The sequence below is a fragment of the Salvelinus alpinus genome, chromosome 3 (assembly GCF_045679555.1).
Source record: "Salvelinus alpinus chromosome 3, SLU_Salpinus.1, whole genome shotgun sequence".
Classification (NCBI taxonomy): domain Eukaryota; kingdom Metazoa; phylum Chordata; class Actinopteri; order Salmoniformes; family Salmonidae; genus Salvelinus; species Salvelinus alpinus.
Window position 1 is genome coordinate 54,312,743 of NC_092088.1, and position 17,213 is coordinate 54,329,955.

At 41.3% G+C, this 17,213-nt stretch overlaps 2 protein-coding genes across 6 annotated transcripts in view; one reads left to right on the forward strand and one right to left on the reverse strand.

The window, feature by feature from the left end:
• LOC139570963 (regulator of G-protein signaling 7) overlaps window positions 1-4,424 on the reverse strand; it is a 118,454-nt gene extending 114,030 nt beyond the window's left edge. Inside the window, exons 1-2 of one of the 4 annotated variants that reach the window (XM_071393339.1) lie at window positions 4,186-4,424; window positions 3,184-3,299 (exon numbers count right to left, since the gene is read on the reverse strand). Coding sequence is in view for 3 of the 4 variants with exons in the window: in XM_071393336.1 (XP_071249437.1) it covers window positions 3,184-3,261 (78 nt within the window). In the remaining variant the exon portion in view is untranslated. Of the gene's footprint in view, window positions 1-3,183; window positions 3,300-3,901; window positions 4,037-4,185 lie in introns of those variants that run through there. The other 3 variants (XM_071393336.1, XM_071393340.1, XM_071393337.1) reach the window with 3 other exon arrangements.
• A 9,161-nt stretch (window positions 4,425-13,585) lies between these two features.
• On the forward strand, window positions 13,586-16,515 carry LOC139570936 (ubiquitin-conjugating enzyme E2 D4-like). Of its 2 annotated transcripts, XM_071393283.1 has the most exons (7): window positions 13,586-13,829; window positions 14,488-14,551; window positions 14,758-14,789; window positions 15,152-15,229; window positions 15,344-15,449; window positions 15,654-15,747; window positions 16,088-16,515. In XM_071393283.1, the coding sequence occupies exons 1-7, from the start codon at window positions 13,626-13,628 to the stop codon at window positions 16,131-16,133; spliced, it is 624 nt and encodes a 207-aa protein (XP_071249384.1). In that variant the 5' UTR covers window positions 13,586-13,625; the 3' UTR covers window positions 16,134-16,515. The 2 variants fall into 2 exon arrangements, with proteins under 2 accessions (XP_071249384.1, XP_071249385.1); XM_071393284.1 differs by lacking the exon at window positions 14,758-14,789 and having other exon boundaries at window positions 13,660-13,829.
• The last annotated feature ends 698 nt before the right edge of the window (window positions 16,516-17,213 follow it).

Sequence of the window (17,213 nt, forward strand, 5' to 3'; positions counted from 1 at the left end):
GGCAACATCATGTTGTGGGGGTGCTTTGCTGCAGGAGGGACTGGTGCACTTCACAAAATAGATGGCATCATGAGGCAGGAAAATGATGTGGATATATTGAAGCAACATCTCAAGACTTCAGTCAGGAAGTTAAAGCTTGGTCACAAATGGGTCTTCCAAATGGACAATGACCCCAAGCATACTTCCAAAGTTGTGGCAAAATGGCTTAAGGACAACAAAGTCAAGCTATTGGAGTGGCCATCACGAAGCCCTGACCTCAATCCCATAGAAAAGTTGTGGGCAGAACTGAAAAAGTGTGTGCGAGCAAGGAGGCCTACAAACCTAACTCAGTTACACCAGCTCTGTCAGGAGGAATGGGCCAACATTCACCCAACTTATTGTGGGAAGCTTGTGGAAGGCTACCCAAAATGTTTGACCCAAGTCAAACAATTTAAAGGCAATGCTACCAAATACTTATTGAGTGTATGTAAACTTTTGTCCCACTGGGAATGTGATGAAAGAAATAAAAGCTGAAATAAATCATTCTCTATACTATTATTCTGACATTTCACATTCTTTAAATAAAGTGGCGATCCCAACTGACCTAAGACAGGGAATTTTTATTAGGATTAAATGTCAGGAATTGTGAAACACTGAGTTTAAATGTATTTGGCTAAGGTGTATGTAAACTTCCGACTTCAACTGTATATTTGTTACTGCTCGACTAAAACAATCTCGGTCGACCAACAGCCTAACGACCAAACAATCGACCAGTTGACTAATTGGGGTCAGCCCTACACACAAGTCATAGACTGTTCCCTCTGCTACCCACAGCATGCGGTACCAGAATGCCAAGTCTGGGACCAAAAGGTTCTTGAACAGCTTCTACCCCCAAGGCATAAGACGGCTCAACATTTACTCAAATGGCTACCCTGACTATTTGCATTGACCCCCTTTTGATTTGCACTGACTCTTTGCACCGACTCTATGCACACTCACTGGACTTTACCCACACACTCACACATACAACACTGACACTCCCACACACTACATATGCTCACACACACAAAACACACACACAAATGCATATTGACGCCACACACACTCACAAATAGACACTCTTTCACACTCTTCACATACGCTGCTGCTACTCTGTTTATTATCTATCCTGATTGCCTAGTCACTTTTACCCCTACCTACATGTACATAGTACCTCAATTACCTCAACTACCTCGTACCCCTGCACATACTCCATGTATATAGTCTCGTTATTGTTCTTTTATTGTGTTACTGTTTATTTCAGTATTATATGCAAATGTTTCTATTTTTTTTAACTTTGCATTGTTGGGAAAGAGCTCGTTACTTTTCATTACGTTTTTCAAGCTATTTTGAAGCTTGAAGTAAGAATATATTCCAGTAAGACGATATCTTGACAGAACATCTATACATTTATCTTTCTCAGGGGGGAGTTGCATTGATGGACTAGATTCCACAGCTGAATCTAAAGAAATACTGCACTGACAACATACTAGACATTCTAATCCCATTTCCTTTCTTTTGCTCCAAAATATGTAACTCAATTGGTTCAAAATGGCTGAATGTCATACATATAGAACCAGAGCAACTAGAACAAACCAGAGCATGTGACCTGAGTGTGTCGGCATGCAAGCACAAGTGTCTGTCTATGCATGTTTGCAACTGTGCACCCGGTGACAGTCATTTGCAACTGTGCACCCGGTGACACCCCTGTTACACACTCATTTGAAGCACACATAGCTAGCTCACGCTACAACACCAAATCAAGGACATAATTCCAGTACAGTCAAAGCCTTTTAGTTCTACATGTGTAGCCTTTAGCATTTCATTTGTATCAACCTATAAGGTGTCACCACTAAAGTACAGCACACCAAAGTGCACTGAGGTTGAATGGATTTTCACCCAATTTAACCCTTTACACTCGTATATGTATACAGGTTGAAAATGGCTGATTTGGGCACTGATACATGCCTATATTGGAATGCAGTGGCTGTACAGTAACGAGCTATACATGATGTCAGAGCCCTGTCTCTGCGCTTCACAGCACTGTATGGGTTTTGACTGACAGCCATTCTGAACTTGAGCACCTTGTGCGACAAGAAGTTGCCCCTATCCCTTCTCCTAATTTTTTGTTGTCTGAGTGAGGGAAATACTGTAAATTAAGAGGACAATGTATTTTCGAAGAGGAGACGTTGAGGATTATAATAAATACAGCTTTGATGTCATACAAGCAAGACAAACACCTTTGAGTCCAAATGTGCACTTCACATTTCCATAGCATAAAATGCATGTCATTTAGAGTGTCAACGTTTATGATCACTATGTTTGATATGCAAGATGACATGACTTCATACACTGGGTTGTTCTGAACAGAATGAGCCTATGTTTGTCTATTGTGAAGAAATTTGGACTAACGGCTCCTTTCTATGCACACAGAAATGATGATTTGTTTCCCTGAATTGCATTCTGAAAGCCTAACACTGCAATATTGAATTGTATAACTTAGCTAGTCATGTTGGCAATAGAACAAGCTTTCAAATGATGCCCACCTGACCCAGATTACAATTTATAATGGACCATTTTTGGACTTCGTAAACAACAACAGTAATTGTTTGATGGTGGGGATCCAGTGTTCTGTTCCAAACAAAACAACTTCAAGTGTGCTTCCTCTAGTTCCTCAACAGCACAGCTAGGAGAGCTCAAAAAAGCACCTTATAGTTGAAGACTCTTCTTTGAGTCATAAAAGTGCATTGAAATTACTTAGGAACGGTGCACACTTGGAGACACCAGTTAGTCCTCTCACTCAAACCCTTTTAATTGTTTTGTCTTGTTGCACCTACCCCATCTTTTCCAGGAATATTCTTATCATGTTACTGAATGTATCCAGAATATTTTCAGATATCAACAAATTCAAGAAAAAGTACAATAAATGTAAAATGCACACAGAATCAACAGTGCAATGTTTGGATTCAGTCTTGGTCAGGTCGACTGTTGTGTTCTCACCTTTGGTCTAATCATTTTCCCATAATATACAAACTGTTCCCTTTAATTTGCTACCATGGTTATGCATTTCATACTTCTTCTGTAAGAAACATTTCAGTTTTGCCCTATCCATATAGGCCAATTCCCACGAGTGTAAAGGGTTAAGCACTGTTCTGCACATCTTACCTTTCTGTATACAATCATGTTCGGCGATTCATCGGCTACTCCATTGTTCCCCTGCCCCACGCTGTTGGTCTGTGCCATGATCCAGAAGGGTGAACAGTGTCAGCAATGATCAGGTGCTGAAGCAGAGAGATTGGACAGTGGAGAACATTATAACATGGATACATTATAGAAGAATCCGCAAAAAAACTAAATGCCCAATGCAACTCTCTCCTTTGCATGGCTATGCACATTTAAATAACCTATCAGTTGTGAGTCTGTTTTTAATCATAGGCTAACATGGTAGAAATGTTAATGGTGATCAACTAATTGATGTATTAACGACATGTTATGGCTGGTTCATTTTAGTACAAATGGTAGTAATTACAGTGATGTGACCGTCATCATTATTATTCTTGTCTTCTGTCATTATTAATTCCTTCAGTATTCCACCTTATTAAACAAATGCATAATGTCTAGCTTAAATGAAAGCTTATACAAAGACATTATTGATTTATGCATTCATTATCATATGTAGCCGAAGATGACTGCTATAGGATAGTGCTTATTGACATTGGAGAATTCAATAGCCTGGGATCCGAGAAGGCAGCACACACCGTGGCAAGATAACATGCACCCAAGCTCGAAAATAGGCCCGAGTTGTTACACAAATATTTCATTTAGTGTCATTGTAAGATAAAACGTATATATAAAGGATACAAAAGACCGTTTAATTACAGACCGTGAGAAATGTTCGATGGTATTCTGTGTGCATCCGAGGTTCAGCATCTTTATCGTCACCCCCAAAGACACCCACAACATCCTTTCAAGGATGCTTCCGATAAAGACAAAGCTCTCATCATCACATAGCTAATAGTCAATGAAATGTCTCCTTCAAGACAAGACCCCTATGATATCAGGAACATGGACAGATACTGCAAAAATGCCCGCTCCCTCTATCGACCGTTAATCTATGGCGAATAAAATGAAAATAAATACATAAGAAATCGTTCTTTGATGATTTACCTGAAAATCACACAGCCTGCGAATATCCTGCTTCTTTGCAGAACTGGTGTGCCGTGCGTGCAGTATGTCAACTGGAAGACATAGGAATGCGAGGACAATTCATTGACAATGGGAAAAGGCAGGCATACGATGCAGACTTGGTTGTTACTTTTACCGCTTCCCTCCTCTCCACAATGACGCTGAAGCATGGACGCGCAGAATAACGTGAACGTGCATCGATCCATGACCAATCATGTGCAAGAAATCCAAACGCCTATCGGGCAAATTTACAGGGGACCATCAGCTTGAAGTAGGATAGCGCTATGTTGTTATAAAACAGTAATGATGATGATGACGATGATGATGATGATTGGGAATACACATTTAGTCAATTGCATTTAATAGTGTAATGAGTACCGACCAAAATCAATAAATAAATGTATCCCTGTAGACTTTATGTATTGATTATATTTCTGTACACACTGTAACATTTTACATATTCAAGAGTCATTTTAATTTGTCTTTTCTAAGCATACATTGCTAGAATGTTAATCATATTGACATAGCCTAGAGTTAATAGTGTAATGAGTACCGACCAAAACCAATAAATAAATGTATTCCTGTAGACTTTATGTATTGATTATATTTCTGTACACACTGTTACATTTTACATATTCAAGACTCATTTTAAGTTGTCTTTTCTAAGCATACATTGCTAGAATGTTAATCATATTGACATAGCCTAAAGATATCTGATTAGCATTTAGGTCGTTAAATCTATTTTATTTTCACCTTTATTTAACCAGGTAGGCCAGTTGAGAACAAGTTCTCATTTACAACTGCGACCTGGCCAAGATAAAGCAAAGCAGTGCGACACAAACAACACAGAGTTACACATGGGATAAACAAACGTACAGTCAATAACACTATAGAAAAATCTATATACAGTGTGTGCAAATGTAGTAAGATTAGGGAGGTAAGGAAATAAATAGGCCATAGTGGTGAAATAATTACAATTTAGCAATTAAACACTGGAGTGATAGATGTGCAGAAGATGAATGTGCAAGTAGAGATACTGGGATGCAAAGGAGCAAAAAATATATTAAAAATATGGGGATGTGGTAGTTGGGTGGGCTATTTTCAGAGGGGCTGTGTACAGGTGCAATGATCGGTAAGCTGTATATGGGGCTTTGGTGACAAAACGGATGGCACTGTGATAGACTGCATCCAATTTGCTGAGTAGAGTGTTGGAGGCTATTTTGTAATTGACATCGCCGAAGTCAAGGATCGGTAGGATAGTCAGTTTTACGAGGGTATGTTTGGCAGCAAGAGTGAAGGAGGCTTTGTTGCAAAATAGGAAGCCGATTCTAGATTCAATTTTGGATTGGAGATGCTTAATGTGAGTCTGGAAGGAAAGTTTACAGTCTAGCCAGACACCTAGGTATTTGTAGTTGTCCACATACTCTAGGTTAGAACTGTCCAGAGTAGTGATGCTAGGCGGGCAGGTGCGGGCAGTGATCGGTTGAGGAGCATGCATTTAGTTTTACTAGCATTTAAGAACAGTTGGAGGCCACGGAAGGAGTATTGTATGGCATTGAAGCTCATCTGGAGGTTTGTTAACACAATGTCCAAAGAAGGGCCAGAAGTATACAGAATGGTGTCGTCTGCGTAGAGGTGGATCAGAGAATCAGTAGCAGCAAGAGCAACATTATTGATGTATACAGAGAAAAGAGTCGGCCTGAGAATTGAACCCTGTGGCACCCCCAAAGAGACTGCCAGAGGTCCAGACAACAGGCCCTCCAATTTGACACACTGAACTCTATCTGAGAAGTAGTTGGTGAACCAGGCGAGGCAGTCATTTGAGAAACCAAGGCTGTTGAGTCTGCCGATAAGAATGCAGTGATTGACAGAGTCGAAAGCCTTGTCCAGGTCGATGAATACGGCTGCACAGTAATATCTCTTATCGATGGCGGTTATGATATTGTTTAGGACCTTGAGCGTGGCTGAGGTGTGCCCATGACCAGCTCTGAAACTAGATTGCATAGCGGAGAAGGTACGGTGGGATTCAAAATGGTCGGTGATCTGTTTGTTAACTTGTCTTTCGAAGCCTTTGAAAGTCAGGGTAGGATAGATATGTCTGTAACAGTTTGAATCAAGAGTGTCTCCCCCTTTGAAGAGGGTGATGACTGCGGCAGCTTTCCAATCTTTAGGGATCTGAGACGATACAAAAGAGAGGTTGAACAAGCTAGTAATAGGGGTTGCAACAATTGCGGCAGATCATTTTAGAAAGAGAGGGTCCAGATTGTCTAGCCCAGCTGATTTGTAGGGGTCCAGATTTTGCAGCTCTTTCAGAACATCAACTATCTGGATTTGGGTGAAGGAGAAATGAGGGAGGCTTGGGCAAGTTGCTGTGGGGGGTCTAGAGCTGTTAACCGGGGTTGGGGTAGCCAGGTGGAAAGCATGGCCAGCCATAGAAAAATGCTTATTGAAATTCTTGATTATCGTAGATTTATCGGTGGTGACATTGTTTCCTAGCCTCAGTGCAGTGGGCAGCTGGGTGGAGGTGCTCATTTTCTCCATGGACTTTACAGTGTCCCAGAACTTGGTTGCCTACAATACATCTCCATTTACTTCATTATGCATGCACAGTATGTATAGCTTTCGGGTTTAGCTGACACTGTGTCCAAACTTTTTTTTTTGTCTTCCATCCTGTTTGCTGCTATGGTCAAATAAATGCATTGTACTCAGTCCTGAATATCCAGAAATAATGAACAACCTCTTTCACTGCAGCATCTTTGACTGGGAGGCACACCACTGTCAGAGCACAAAGGATTTGCACAGAAATGAGCTTCAAGACTCATGTGTCTCATCCCAACCCACACCCTGTTCCTCCATCTCACTTTCATATTTCCCCTAAACTTCATATAATGAAACATTTTGTTCAAAGGATCATAATTATTCAATAAGATGGTCCTTGAAGACTGTCAGTACACCTTGCACAGTGTCATACATTTGTTGGCATGTATAAATCCACTGATACTTTGTATTTCCATAGACATTATGTTTAGGGTGCATGCAGTTAACCCAGGATGCCTAGAACTGGCAATCTATCACCAACAGTTTGTCTACTACAATCATATCTAGGGGCCTCTCACTTCATCAAGCAGAACTGTCTTTTAAAACCCTTTCTCCCTCTCCCATCATTCCTTATCTATTCGAGGTGCCATACTCAGTTCCGGTGAGCTCCTACCCAAGTCAGGCACTGCCTCTATGCAGTATTGACTGCATGTTACTGGGGATCTCCCTATATTGAACACCTCCGTATAATTAACTACAGAGTCATTGTCACGTTCCTGACCGGTTTTCTGTTATTTTGTATGTGTTAGTCGGTCAGGGCGTGAGTTTGGGTGGGCAGTCTATGTTATGTGTTTCTATGTTGGTAAAGGGTGACCTGATATGGTTCTCAATTAGAGGCAGGTGGTTTTCATTTCCTCTGATTGAGAGCTATATTAAGGTAGGTGTTTTCACATTGATTGTTGTGGGTGGTTGTCTCCTGTGTCTGTGTTTGTCGCGCCACACGGGACTGTTTCGGTTTGTTTGTCAGTTTGTTCTTTTGTGTAGTAATTTTTCCTGTTCGTGAGTTCTTCGTTTTATGTAAGTTCGCATGTCCAGGTCTGTCTACTCCGTTTTGTTATTTTGTTAGTTATTCAAGTTAGTTCGTTTTTTGTCTTGTTAAATAAATTCATTATGTCCTATTCCAACGCTGCATTTTGGTCGAATCCTTGCTCCTCCTCTTCGGAGGAGGAGGAAATCCGTTACAGTCATGCCTGGTCAACTGGGCCACCTGGGTACCTTCTGAGAACTGCAGCCCATCCTGTGAGAGAACCCTGTGGGTTTAACATATGTCACATTCCCTGCATCCTTCTTACCCACTTGCCAAGACTGATCTATCCACAAAAGTCAGATACAACTGAGTGCAGCAGTCCTAGGGGGACCATATGGAACTCTGGAGGTAGATGCTATCACTGTTCGCTGCAAAATGTATGCAAGTATTTATCGTATGACCAAGATGAAAGCAAAGTATTTGCTCATTATATTAGAAAATAGAAATAGAAAAACAAATGCAATAAATGTTTCCTCAAAATCTGATGAAACAGTGGAGGATGTACTTTAAGCTTATGTTCTTTTATTTCAGATGTCTGCTTTTTTCACAGGATCATACACAGTTCAGGGAATTCACACAGTAAAGAACATTACAGCCATCTGGTGGTTCAAGACAGAACACTTCCCAAACTAATGCAATGATAATAGAATAGTGATTACGGCTAGCCAACAACCAGACATAGTTTTATAATATGCCAGACTTATCTGGCACATTTAGATCTACAGTTGAAGTCGGAAGTTGACATACACTTAGGTTGGAGTCATTAAAACTCATTTTCAACCACTCCACAAATTTCTTGTTAACAAACTATAGTTTTGGCAAGTCGGTTAGGACATCTACTTTGTGCATGACACAAGTAATTTTTCCAACAATTGATTACAGACAGATTATTTCACTTATAATTCACTGTATCACAATTCCAGTGGGTCAGAAGTTTACATACACTTCCAGTCCTTCCAGTTCTCTGCTGCCAATGACTGGAACGAACTGCAAAAATCTCTGAAGCTGGAGACTCTTACCTCCCTCACTAGCTTTAAGCACCAGCTGTCAGAGCAGCTCACAGATCACTGCACCTGTACATAGCCCATCCAATCTACCTCATATTGCTTCTAGGTTAGACTACTGCAATGCTCTACTTCCCGGCTACCCGGATAAAGCACTAAATAAACTTCAGTTAGTGCTAAATACGGCTGCTAGAATCCTGACTAGAACCAAAAAATGTGATCATATTACTCCAGTGCTAGCCTCCCTACACTGGCTTCCTGTTAAGGCAAGGGCTGATTTCAAGGTTTTACTGTTAACCTACAAAGCGTTACATGGGCTTGCTCCTACCTATCTTTCCAAGTTGGTCCTGCCGTACATACCTACACGTACGCTACGGTCACAAGACGCAGGCCTCCTAATTGTCCCTAGAATTTCTAAGCAAACAGCTGGAGGCAGGGCTTTCTCCTATAGATCTCCATTTTTATGGAATGGTCTGCCTACCCATGTGAGAGACGCAGACTCTGTCTCAACCTTTAAGTCTTTATTGAAGACTCATCTCTTCAGTAGGTCCTATGATTGAGTGTAGTCTGACCCAGGAGTGTGAAGGTGAACGGAAAGGCTCTGGAGCAACGAACCGCCCTTGCTGTCTCTGCCTGGCCGGTTCCCCTCTCTCCACTGGGATTCTCTGCCTCTAACCCTATTACAGGGACTGAGTCACTGGCTTACTGGTGCTCTTCCATGCCGTCCCTAGGAGGGGTGCGTCACTTGAGTGGGTTGAGTCACTGACGTGATCTTCCTGTCTGGGTTGGCGCCCCCCTTGGGTTGTGCCGTGGCGGAGATCTTTGTGGGCTATACTCGGCCTTGTCTCAGGATGGTAAGTTGGTGGTTGAAGATATCCCTCTAGTGGTGTGGGGGCTGTGCCTTGGCAAAGTGGGTGGGGTTATATCTTTCCTGTTTGGCCCTGTCCGGGGGTATCATCGGATGGGGCCACAGTGTCTCCTGACCCCTCCTGTCTCAGCCTCCAGTATTTATGCCGCATTAGTTTATGTGTCGGGGGGCTAGGGTCAGTTTGTTACATCTGGAGTACTTGTCCTGTCTTATCCGGTGTCGTGTGAATTTAAGTATGCTCTCTCTAATTCTCTCTTTCTCTCTTTCTTTCTCTCTCTTGGAGGACCTGAGCCCTAGGACCATGCCTCAGGACGACCTGACATGATGACTCCTTGCTGTCCCCAGTCCACCTGTCCCCAGTCCACCTGGCCAACTGTTCTGCCTGCGGCTATGGAACCCTGACCTGTCCACCGGACGTGCTACCTGTCCCAGACCTGCTGTTTTCAACTCTCTAGAGACCGCAGGAGCGGTAGAGATACTCTTAATGATCGGCTATGAAAAGCCAACTGACATTTACTCCTGAGGTGCTGCACCCTCGACAACTACTGTGATTATTATTATTTGACCATGCTGGTCATTTATGAACATTTGAACATCTTGGCCATGTTTTGTTATAATCTCCACCCGGCACAGCCAGAAGAGGACTGGCCACCCCTCATAGCCTGGTTCCTCTCTAGGTTTCTTCCTAGGTTTTGGCCTTTCTAGTGAGTTTTTCCTAGCCACCGTGCTTCTACACCTGCATTGCTTGCTGTTTCGGGTTTTAGGCTGGGTTTCTGTACAGCACTTTGAGATATCAGCTGATGTACGAAGGGCTATATAAATACATTTGATTTGATTTGATCCCCATACTGTATTTATTTATTTATCTTGCTCCTTTGCACCCCAGTATCTCTACTTGCACATTCATCTTCTGTACATCCTACCATTCCAGTGTTTAATTGCTATATTGTAATTACTTCACCACCATGGCCTATTTATTGCCTCACCTCTCTTATCCTACCACATTTGCACATGCTGTATATAGATCTTTCTACAGTATTTTGATTGTATGTTTGTTTATTCCATGTGTAACTCTGTGTTATTGTGTCAAACTGCTTTTCTTTATCTTGGCCAGGTCGCAGTTGCAAATGAGAACTTGTTCTCAACTAGCCTACCTGATTAAAGAAAGGAGAAAAAATAAAATAAAAAACACTAAGTTGACTGTGCCTTTAAACAGCTTGGAAAATTCCAGAAAATTATGTAATGGCTTTAGAAGCTTCTGATAGGCTAATTGACATCATTTGAGTCAATTGGAGGTGTACCTGTGGATGTATTTCAAGGCCTACCTTCAAACTTAGTGCCTCTTTGCTTGACATCCTGGGAAAATCAAAAGACATCAGCCAAGACCTCAGAAAAAAATTGTAGACCTTCACAAGTCTGGTTCATCCTTGAGAGCAATTCCCAAATGCCTGAAGGTACCACGTTCATCTGTACAAACAGTAGTATGCAAGTATAAACACCATGGGACCATGCAGCCGTGATACCGCTCAGGAAGGAGACGCGTTCTGTCTCCTAGAGATGAACGTACTTTGGTGTGAAAAGTGCATATCAGTCCCAGAACAACAGCAAAGGAACTTGTGAAGATGCTGGAGGAAACAGGTACAAAAGTATCTATATCCACAGTAAAACGAGTCCTATATGGACATAACCTGAAAGGCCGCTCAGCAAGGAAGAAGCCACTGCTCCAAAACTGCCATAAAAAAAGCCAGACTATGGTTTGCAACTGCACATAGGGGAAAAAGATTGTACTTTTTGGAGAAATGTCCTCTGGTCTGATGAAACAAAAATAGAACTGTTTGTCCATAATGACCATCGTTATGTTTGGAGGAAAAAGGGGGAGGCTTGCAAGCCGAAGAACACCATCCCAAACTTGAGGCACGGGGGTGGCAACATCATGTTGTGGGGGTGCTTTGCTGCAGGAGGGACTGGTGCACTTCACAAAATAGATGGCATCATGAGGCAGGAAAATGATGTGGATATATTGAAGCAACATCTAAAGACATCAGTCAGGAAGTTAAAGCTTGGTTGCAAATGGGTCTTCCAAATGGACAATGACCTCAAGCAAACTTTCAAAGTTGTGGCAAAATGGCTTAAGGACAACAAAGCCAAGGTATTGGAGTGGCCATCACAAAGCCCTGACATCAATCCCATAGAAAATGTGTGGGCAGAACTGAAAAACTCATGTGTGAGCAAGGAGGCCTACAAACCTCACTCAGATACACCAGCTCTTTCAGGAGGAATGGGCCAAAATTCACCCAACTTATTGTGGGAAGCTTGTGGAAGGCTACCCAAAACATTTGACCCAAGTTAAACAATTGAAAGGCAATGCTACCAAATACTAATTGAGTGTATGTAAACTTCTGACCCACTGGGAACGTGATGAAAGAAATAAAAGCTGAAATAAATAATTCTCTCTACTCTTATTCTGACATTTCACATTCTTAAAATAAAGTGCTGGTCGTAACTGACCTAAAACAGGGAATTTTTACTAGGATTAAATGTCAGGAATTGTGAAAAACTGATGGTGTATGTAAAGTTCCGACTTCAACTTTATGTAGTAGGTCCGCTCAGTCACGAAAGATCAATGAGAGAAAGTTTTTTCTAACTGTGTAGAAAAGCATGATCTGGGCCTCCCGAGTGGTGCAGCGATCTAAGGCACTGTATCGCAGTGCTAGAGTCGTCACTACAGACTAGGGTTCGATCCTAGGCTGTGTCGCAGCCGGCTGCGACCTTGAGACCCATGAGGTGGCACACAATTGGCCAAGTGTCATCCGGGTTAGGGGAGGGTTTGGCTGTCCTTGTCCCATCGTGCTCTAGTGACTCCTTGTGGCGTGCCAGGCGCATGCACTCTGATTTTGGTCACAAGCTGTATGGTGTTTCCTCCAACACATTGGTCCGGCTGGCTTCCGGCTTAAGCTAGCAGTGTGTAAAGAAGCAGTGCGGCTTTGTGAATATTCACTCTTTCGAGAGTTTTCCTCATGTCAGCCTTGGAGAGAAAAAGCACCTGGTAATCCAGAGCAGCGAGAGCTTTCCTGGATGACTCGTTATCATCTGCCTCAAAGCAAGCATAGAATGTGTTAAGCTCCTCTGGGAGGGAGGCTTAGGTGGGCACCACACAGCTGGATTTGTCTTTGTAGTCCGTGATAACCATGCGTCGCGAGTCTGAGTTGTCGAACATCGATTCATGTTTGAGTTTGTATTGTCTTTTTGCGTCCTTAATGGATTTGCGGAGCTCATCCCTGTTTGCCTTGTACGCGTCTCGCTCCATTGAATTTTCACATACACATATTTAGCAGATGTTATTGCGGGTGCAGTGAAATGCTTGTGTTCCAAGCTCCAACAGTGAGGGTAATATCTAACATATTACAACAATACACACAAATCTAAAAGTAAAATAATGGAATGAAGAACTATAAATATTAGGACAAGCAATGTCGGAGAGGAATTGACTAAAACACAGTAGAATAGAATACAGTTTCACAGGGAGGGGTTCAGACCCAGGGCCACATTCTTACATAGGTATTCCTCTTGTCCAGATGGGATAGGGCAGTGTGCAGTGTGATGGCGATTGCATCGTCTGTGGACCTATTGGGGCGGTAAGCAAATTGAAGCGGGTCTCTCGGGTGACAGGTAAGGTGGAGCTGATCCTGATCCTTGACTATTCTCTCAAAGCACTTCATGATGAGAGAAGTGAGTGCTACGGGGCGATAGTCATTTATTTCAGTTACCTTTGCATTCTTGGGTACACTATTACATGGTTTGCTGATTCTTCAAATACCTATCCAGGCCTTGTAATATCTGGCATAGGTCAGGAACGCCTGTGCTGAGGCCGCGCCCAATATATTACTTGCAGCTGTCTAGAGTGTACTGCCACTTTAACAGGCTGATGTTAGAAGTAAAAACTATAATCCCCAGAATGCACAGCGGTTTGCTTCCTCGAACAAAAAGCGGAAACAAAATAAATTATACATATCTCAAAACTAATTTTTGTGAGCTGAGCCGAGATACGGGTATACAACTGACAGTGTCCCGTCGTTACACCATACATCTGAAGCAGGGGGCTGACATGGCTTTGAAAAGAATACAGAAGGTAAGTGTGTACATATATGTTTTTACGTCGTCATGCTAATAAACGGTTGGTCGATGTCCTAACACAAAATCCAACGATAGCATAACGTTAGCTAGTGGCTATTGGTCTGTATGCTCTGTGCTGCAACTAGCTAGCCCAGTTAATGTTAGCTAGCTAGTTACGTTAACTACCAGCATCAGTCAATCAGTAACTAATTTAGCCAGTTACTGATTGATAATTCATTAGCTAGCTTTCGGTGTAACTTTAGTTAGCTAGATAAATTAGCTAGCTTTCGGTAGTTATGTCGCTGTTCTGGTTATTTCTGTCTATGATGAACAATGTGGGCCTGAATAAAAACGCTTCTGGAACCGCGATCATCACGAGTGGCCTATTGTATATCTGCTTGGTTTACTTTCAGTGTATATTTCAACATAACATATCAGCAATGGGCCTTAAATGATATCATTCATTACATTTTGCAGTAAGTTATTGATATGGGGATCAATTCCAATCTACAGATATAAGCTAGCTATAGCAAGGCCTCCTTGAATCTGTATAAAGTCATAGACCACAAGACTGGCTTGTCAAAGTAACAACATTGTTAAGTAGTCAATGCACATGTATGGAATTTCCCCCCTATACAGAATTCATTGTGCTACCATACTTTTTTTTTTAACAGGAGTTGCATGACTTGCAAAGGGACCCTCCTGCTCAATGCTCAGCCGGACCAGTTGGAGAGGACTGTAAGTTCCAGTACAGTTGTTGTGGCCACCCCAAATAAAATAAAAAGTTATGCAGAAATAAAATTGGATGAATACGAACTTTGTATGTGACTCAGTTAATAGGAAATGAAGGGGAGTTTACCTGGTCAACTCATTCCTTTTAGATTACTATTTGCGTTGTATTATTGTCAATAATTATGATTTATTCTGTCTCATCTTTATTTTAGTGTTTCATTGGCAAGCCACCATCATGGGACCTGTAAGCCCTTTTCTAAATTCACATTTTTTTCTAGTATAATTGTCAACATTATGTTGATTGCTGGTAGAAGCTCTTTATTCTGCATTGATCCCATTTGTTATAAACTCAACCTTTTTGCACCACCAAAGGAACAAGTGTTAATGGTCTCCTTGTCTTACTGTATAGCCTTCTGTAACTGAGTTACTTACATGCTATGCTTGGATGTGTATCGTCTCCAGTAAACCCCCATCACAGTCTTGTTGCTGTAAATAATGACACGTAAAGTGAGGTTGACTGTGGGCTTTAACATTATATGGAGTATTGGATGTTACTTTATGGTTCACATCACTGGTTTAACAATTCACCTTTCATCTCTCTTTTAGACTGACAGCCCATATCAGGGAGGAGTGTTCTTCCTCACCATCCACTTCCCTACAGACTATCCCTTCAAACCACCAAAGGTTAGAAACACCTCACAGCTCCTGTTATTACTCAATATTCCCCTGGGTGTGGAGTACCCTCAACCACATATTTAGGCCTGACATTTTTTCTCTGCATGTATTGTCTTTCCATAGGTAGCCTTCACAACGAAAATCTATCACCCAAACATAAACAGTAATGGTAGCATCTGTCTGGACATTCTGAGGTCACAGTGGTCCCCAGCACTTACAGTTTCGAAAGGTAAGACAAACTGGCTTACATTCACAGTTTGTAAACCAACTTTCTTTTGTCTCGTTTCTACCCAATTGCACAATATAAAATAATTAAAGCAAAATGCATCTCAAATGTTTTCCTAATTTGTTCAACTGTTGCCCTTGACAATATTGTGATGGTGTAATTGCAAAATAAACTCATCCGGCTTATCTTCACTTTTTGTTCTTCCAGTTTTATTGTCCATATGTTCTTTGCTATGTGACCCAAACCCAGATGACCCGCTAGTCCCAGACATAGCACACATCTACAAGCAGGACAAAGAAAAGTAAGTTAACTCTCTCACACACACACACCATCCCTCTTTTAGCAGGAAAATGTGTGTATATTTATTTTACCTTTTATTTAACTAGGCAAGTCAGTTAATAAGAACAAATTCTTATTTTCAATGACAGCCTAGGAACAGTGGGTTAACTGAATTTCTTTCATGTTTACAGCTTCTAGTCAGTTAAAGAATAAACATATATTCTGAAAGTAGACACTCCTACCAGGATATGTACTGTATAATGATATGGCTGCTGAAACAACAAGACTTGCCGAATGTACGTTTTGGCTGTAGATTGCGCAATAAATCTTTGTTAAACCTGGTTTTAATTTTCTTTTTACAGGTACAACAGATTAGCAAGAGATTGGACTCAAAAGTATGCAATGTAAAGGACTGAAGTTTGAGACAACGGAAAAAGCTTAAGCCATTTCATTTCCTGGACACCTCTGAAAACAAAGTACTGTTGCCACCCCTCATCCACACTGGTTCAAGAAAGTGTTTTATAGGGGAAGCACTTTCTATGCCCAAATTAACTGTTTTTATGCTTTGAACTCATTATTTTCTTTGACATTCCCAATGTTATATAAATTATTATTCAGTTATTGCTGAGATGGCCATAAAGATTTAAAAAAAATATATATATATATGAATCCAGTCCCCCCCATCCCTCATCTTATAGGTAATTCTTTCTTTCTTTTAGATATTTTTATTGTATAGTATGAAGCTATACTTAATCTATTTTTATTATTTTGCATTAAAAAGTAAAACAAATGGATCTTGTCTTTATTGTGATACTAGAGATGAGTTGTATTGTGATTTCTAGTTCTGGGCCTTGGTGTTTAGAGAAGTGTAGTATTTCTTTCCCATTGTGCATCAACCCTTTAACTGAAGTGATTGAAAAGGAAGCTACATTATGGCAACATCAAAAAGCACCCATTTATCATATCAGAGGGGGAATTGGGGCTTCTAGCACATTGCTTTTTATACCTGTCCATTTCTTTCAGATCTAAGGCTTTTTCTGGTCAGGGCAGCAGATTTCAGAAATTGTCCCCATGCCATTTTTTACTTCACCACTAGATGACAGCATTTGCCTGTTCTCACCTGCTATGCTCGGTTTAATGGCAAATTACACCAATCAATTAGTTACCTTGTTTTTCCCTAATCAATACCTCCACAGTTAATGGCATGTTTGCTTACTTCTGCAACTCTCAGGTTTAATTATTTGACAGGGACTTCTGACTTTACAGAGGCTCTCTAGGCCTAGGTGAGGATAAAAGTTGACATTGTGAACTTAACCATTGAATTATAATAAAATATACATCCTGTTTGTTCAGTCCCCTTGATGTAGCCTATGCACTACCTGAATTGCTGTGGAATAGAGCTGTAAAATGTAAACCTAAATTAAATTGCGCATAAATGTTTCAATCTCAGAGGTAATTCAACTCTACTGGTATCGACAATGTTATCTC

Excerpts from the sequence above, each read along its gene's own strand:
- LOC139570936 (XM_071393283.1), top strand. The coding sequence starts at position 13,626 with ATGTTAGAAGTAAAAACTATAATCCCCAGAATGCACAGCGGTTTGCTT. Across the intron at positions 13,830-14,487 it reads CTTTGAAAAGAATACAGAAG|GAGTTGCATGACTTGCAAAG; the intron begins GTAAGTGTGTAC and ends TTTTTTTAACAG. Across the intron at positions 15,230-15,343 it reads ATCCCTTCAAACCACCAAAG|GTAGCCTTCACAACGAAAAT; the intron begins GTTAGAAACACC and ends GTCTTTCCATAG.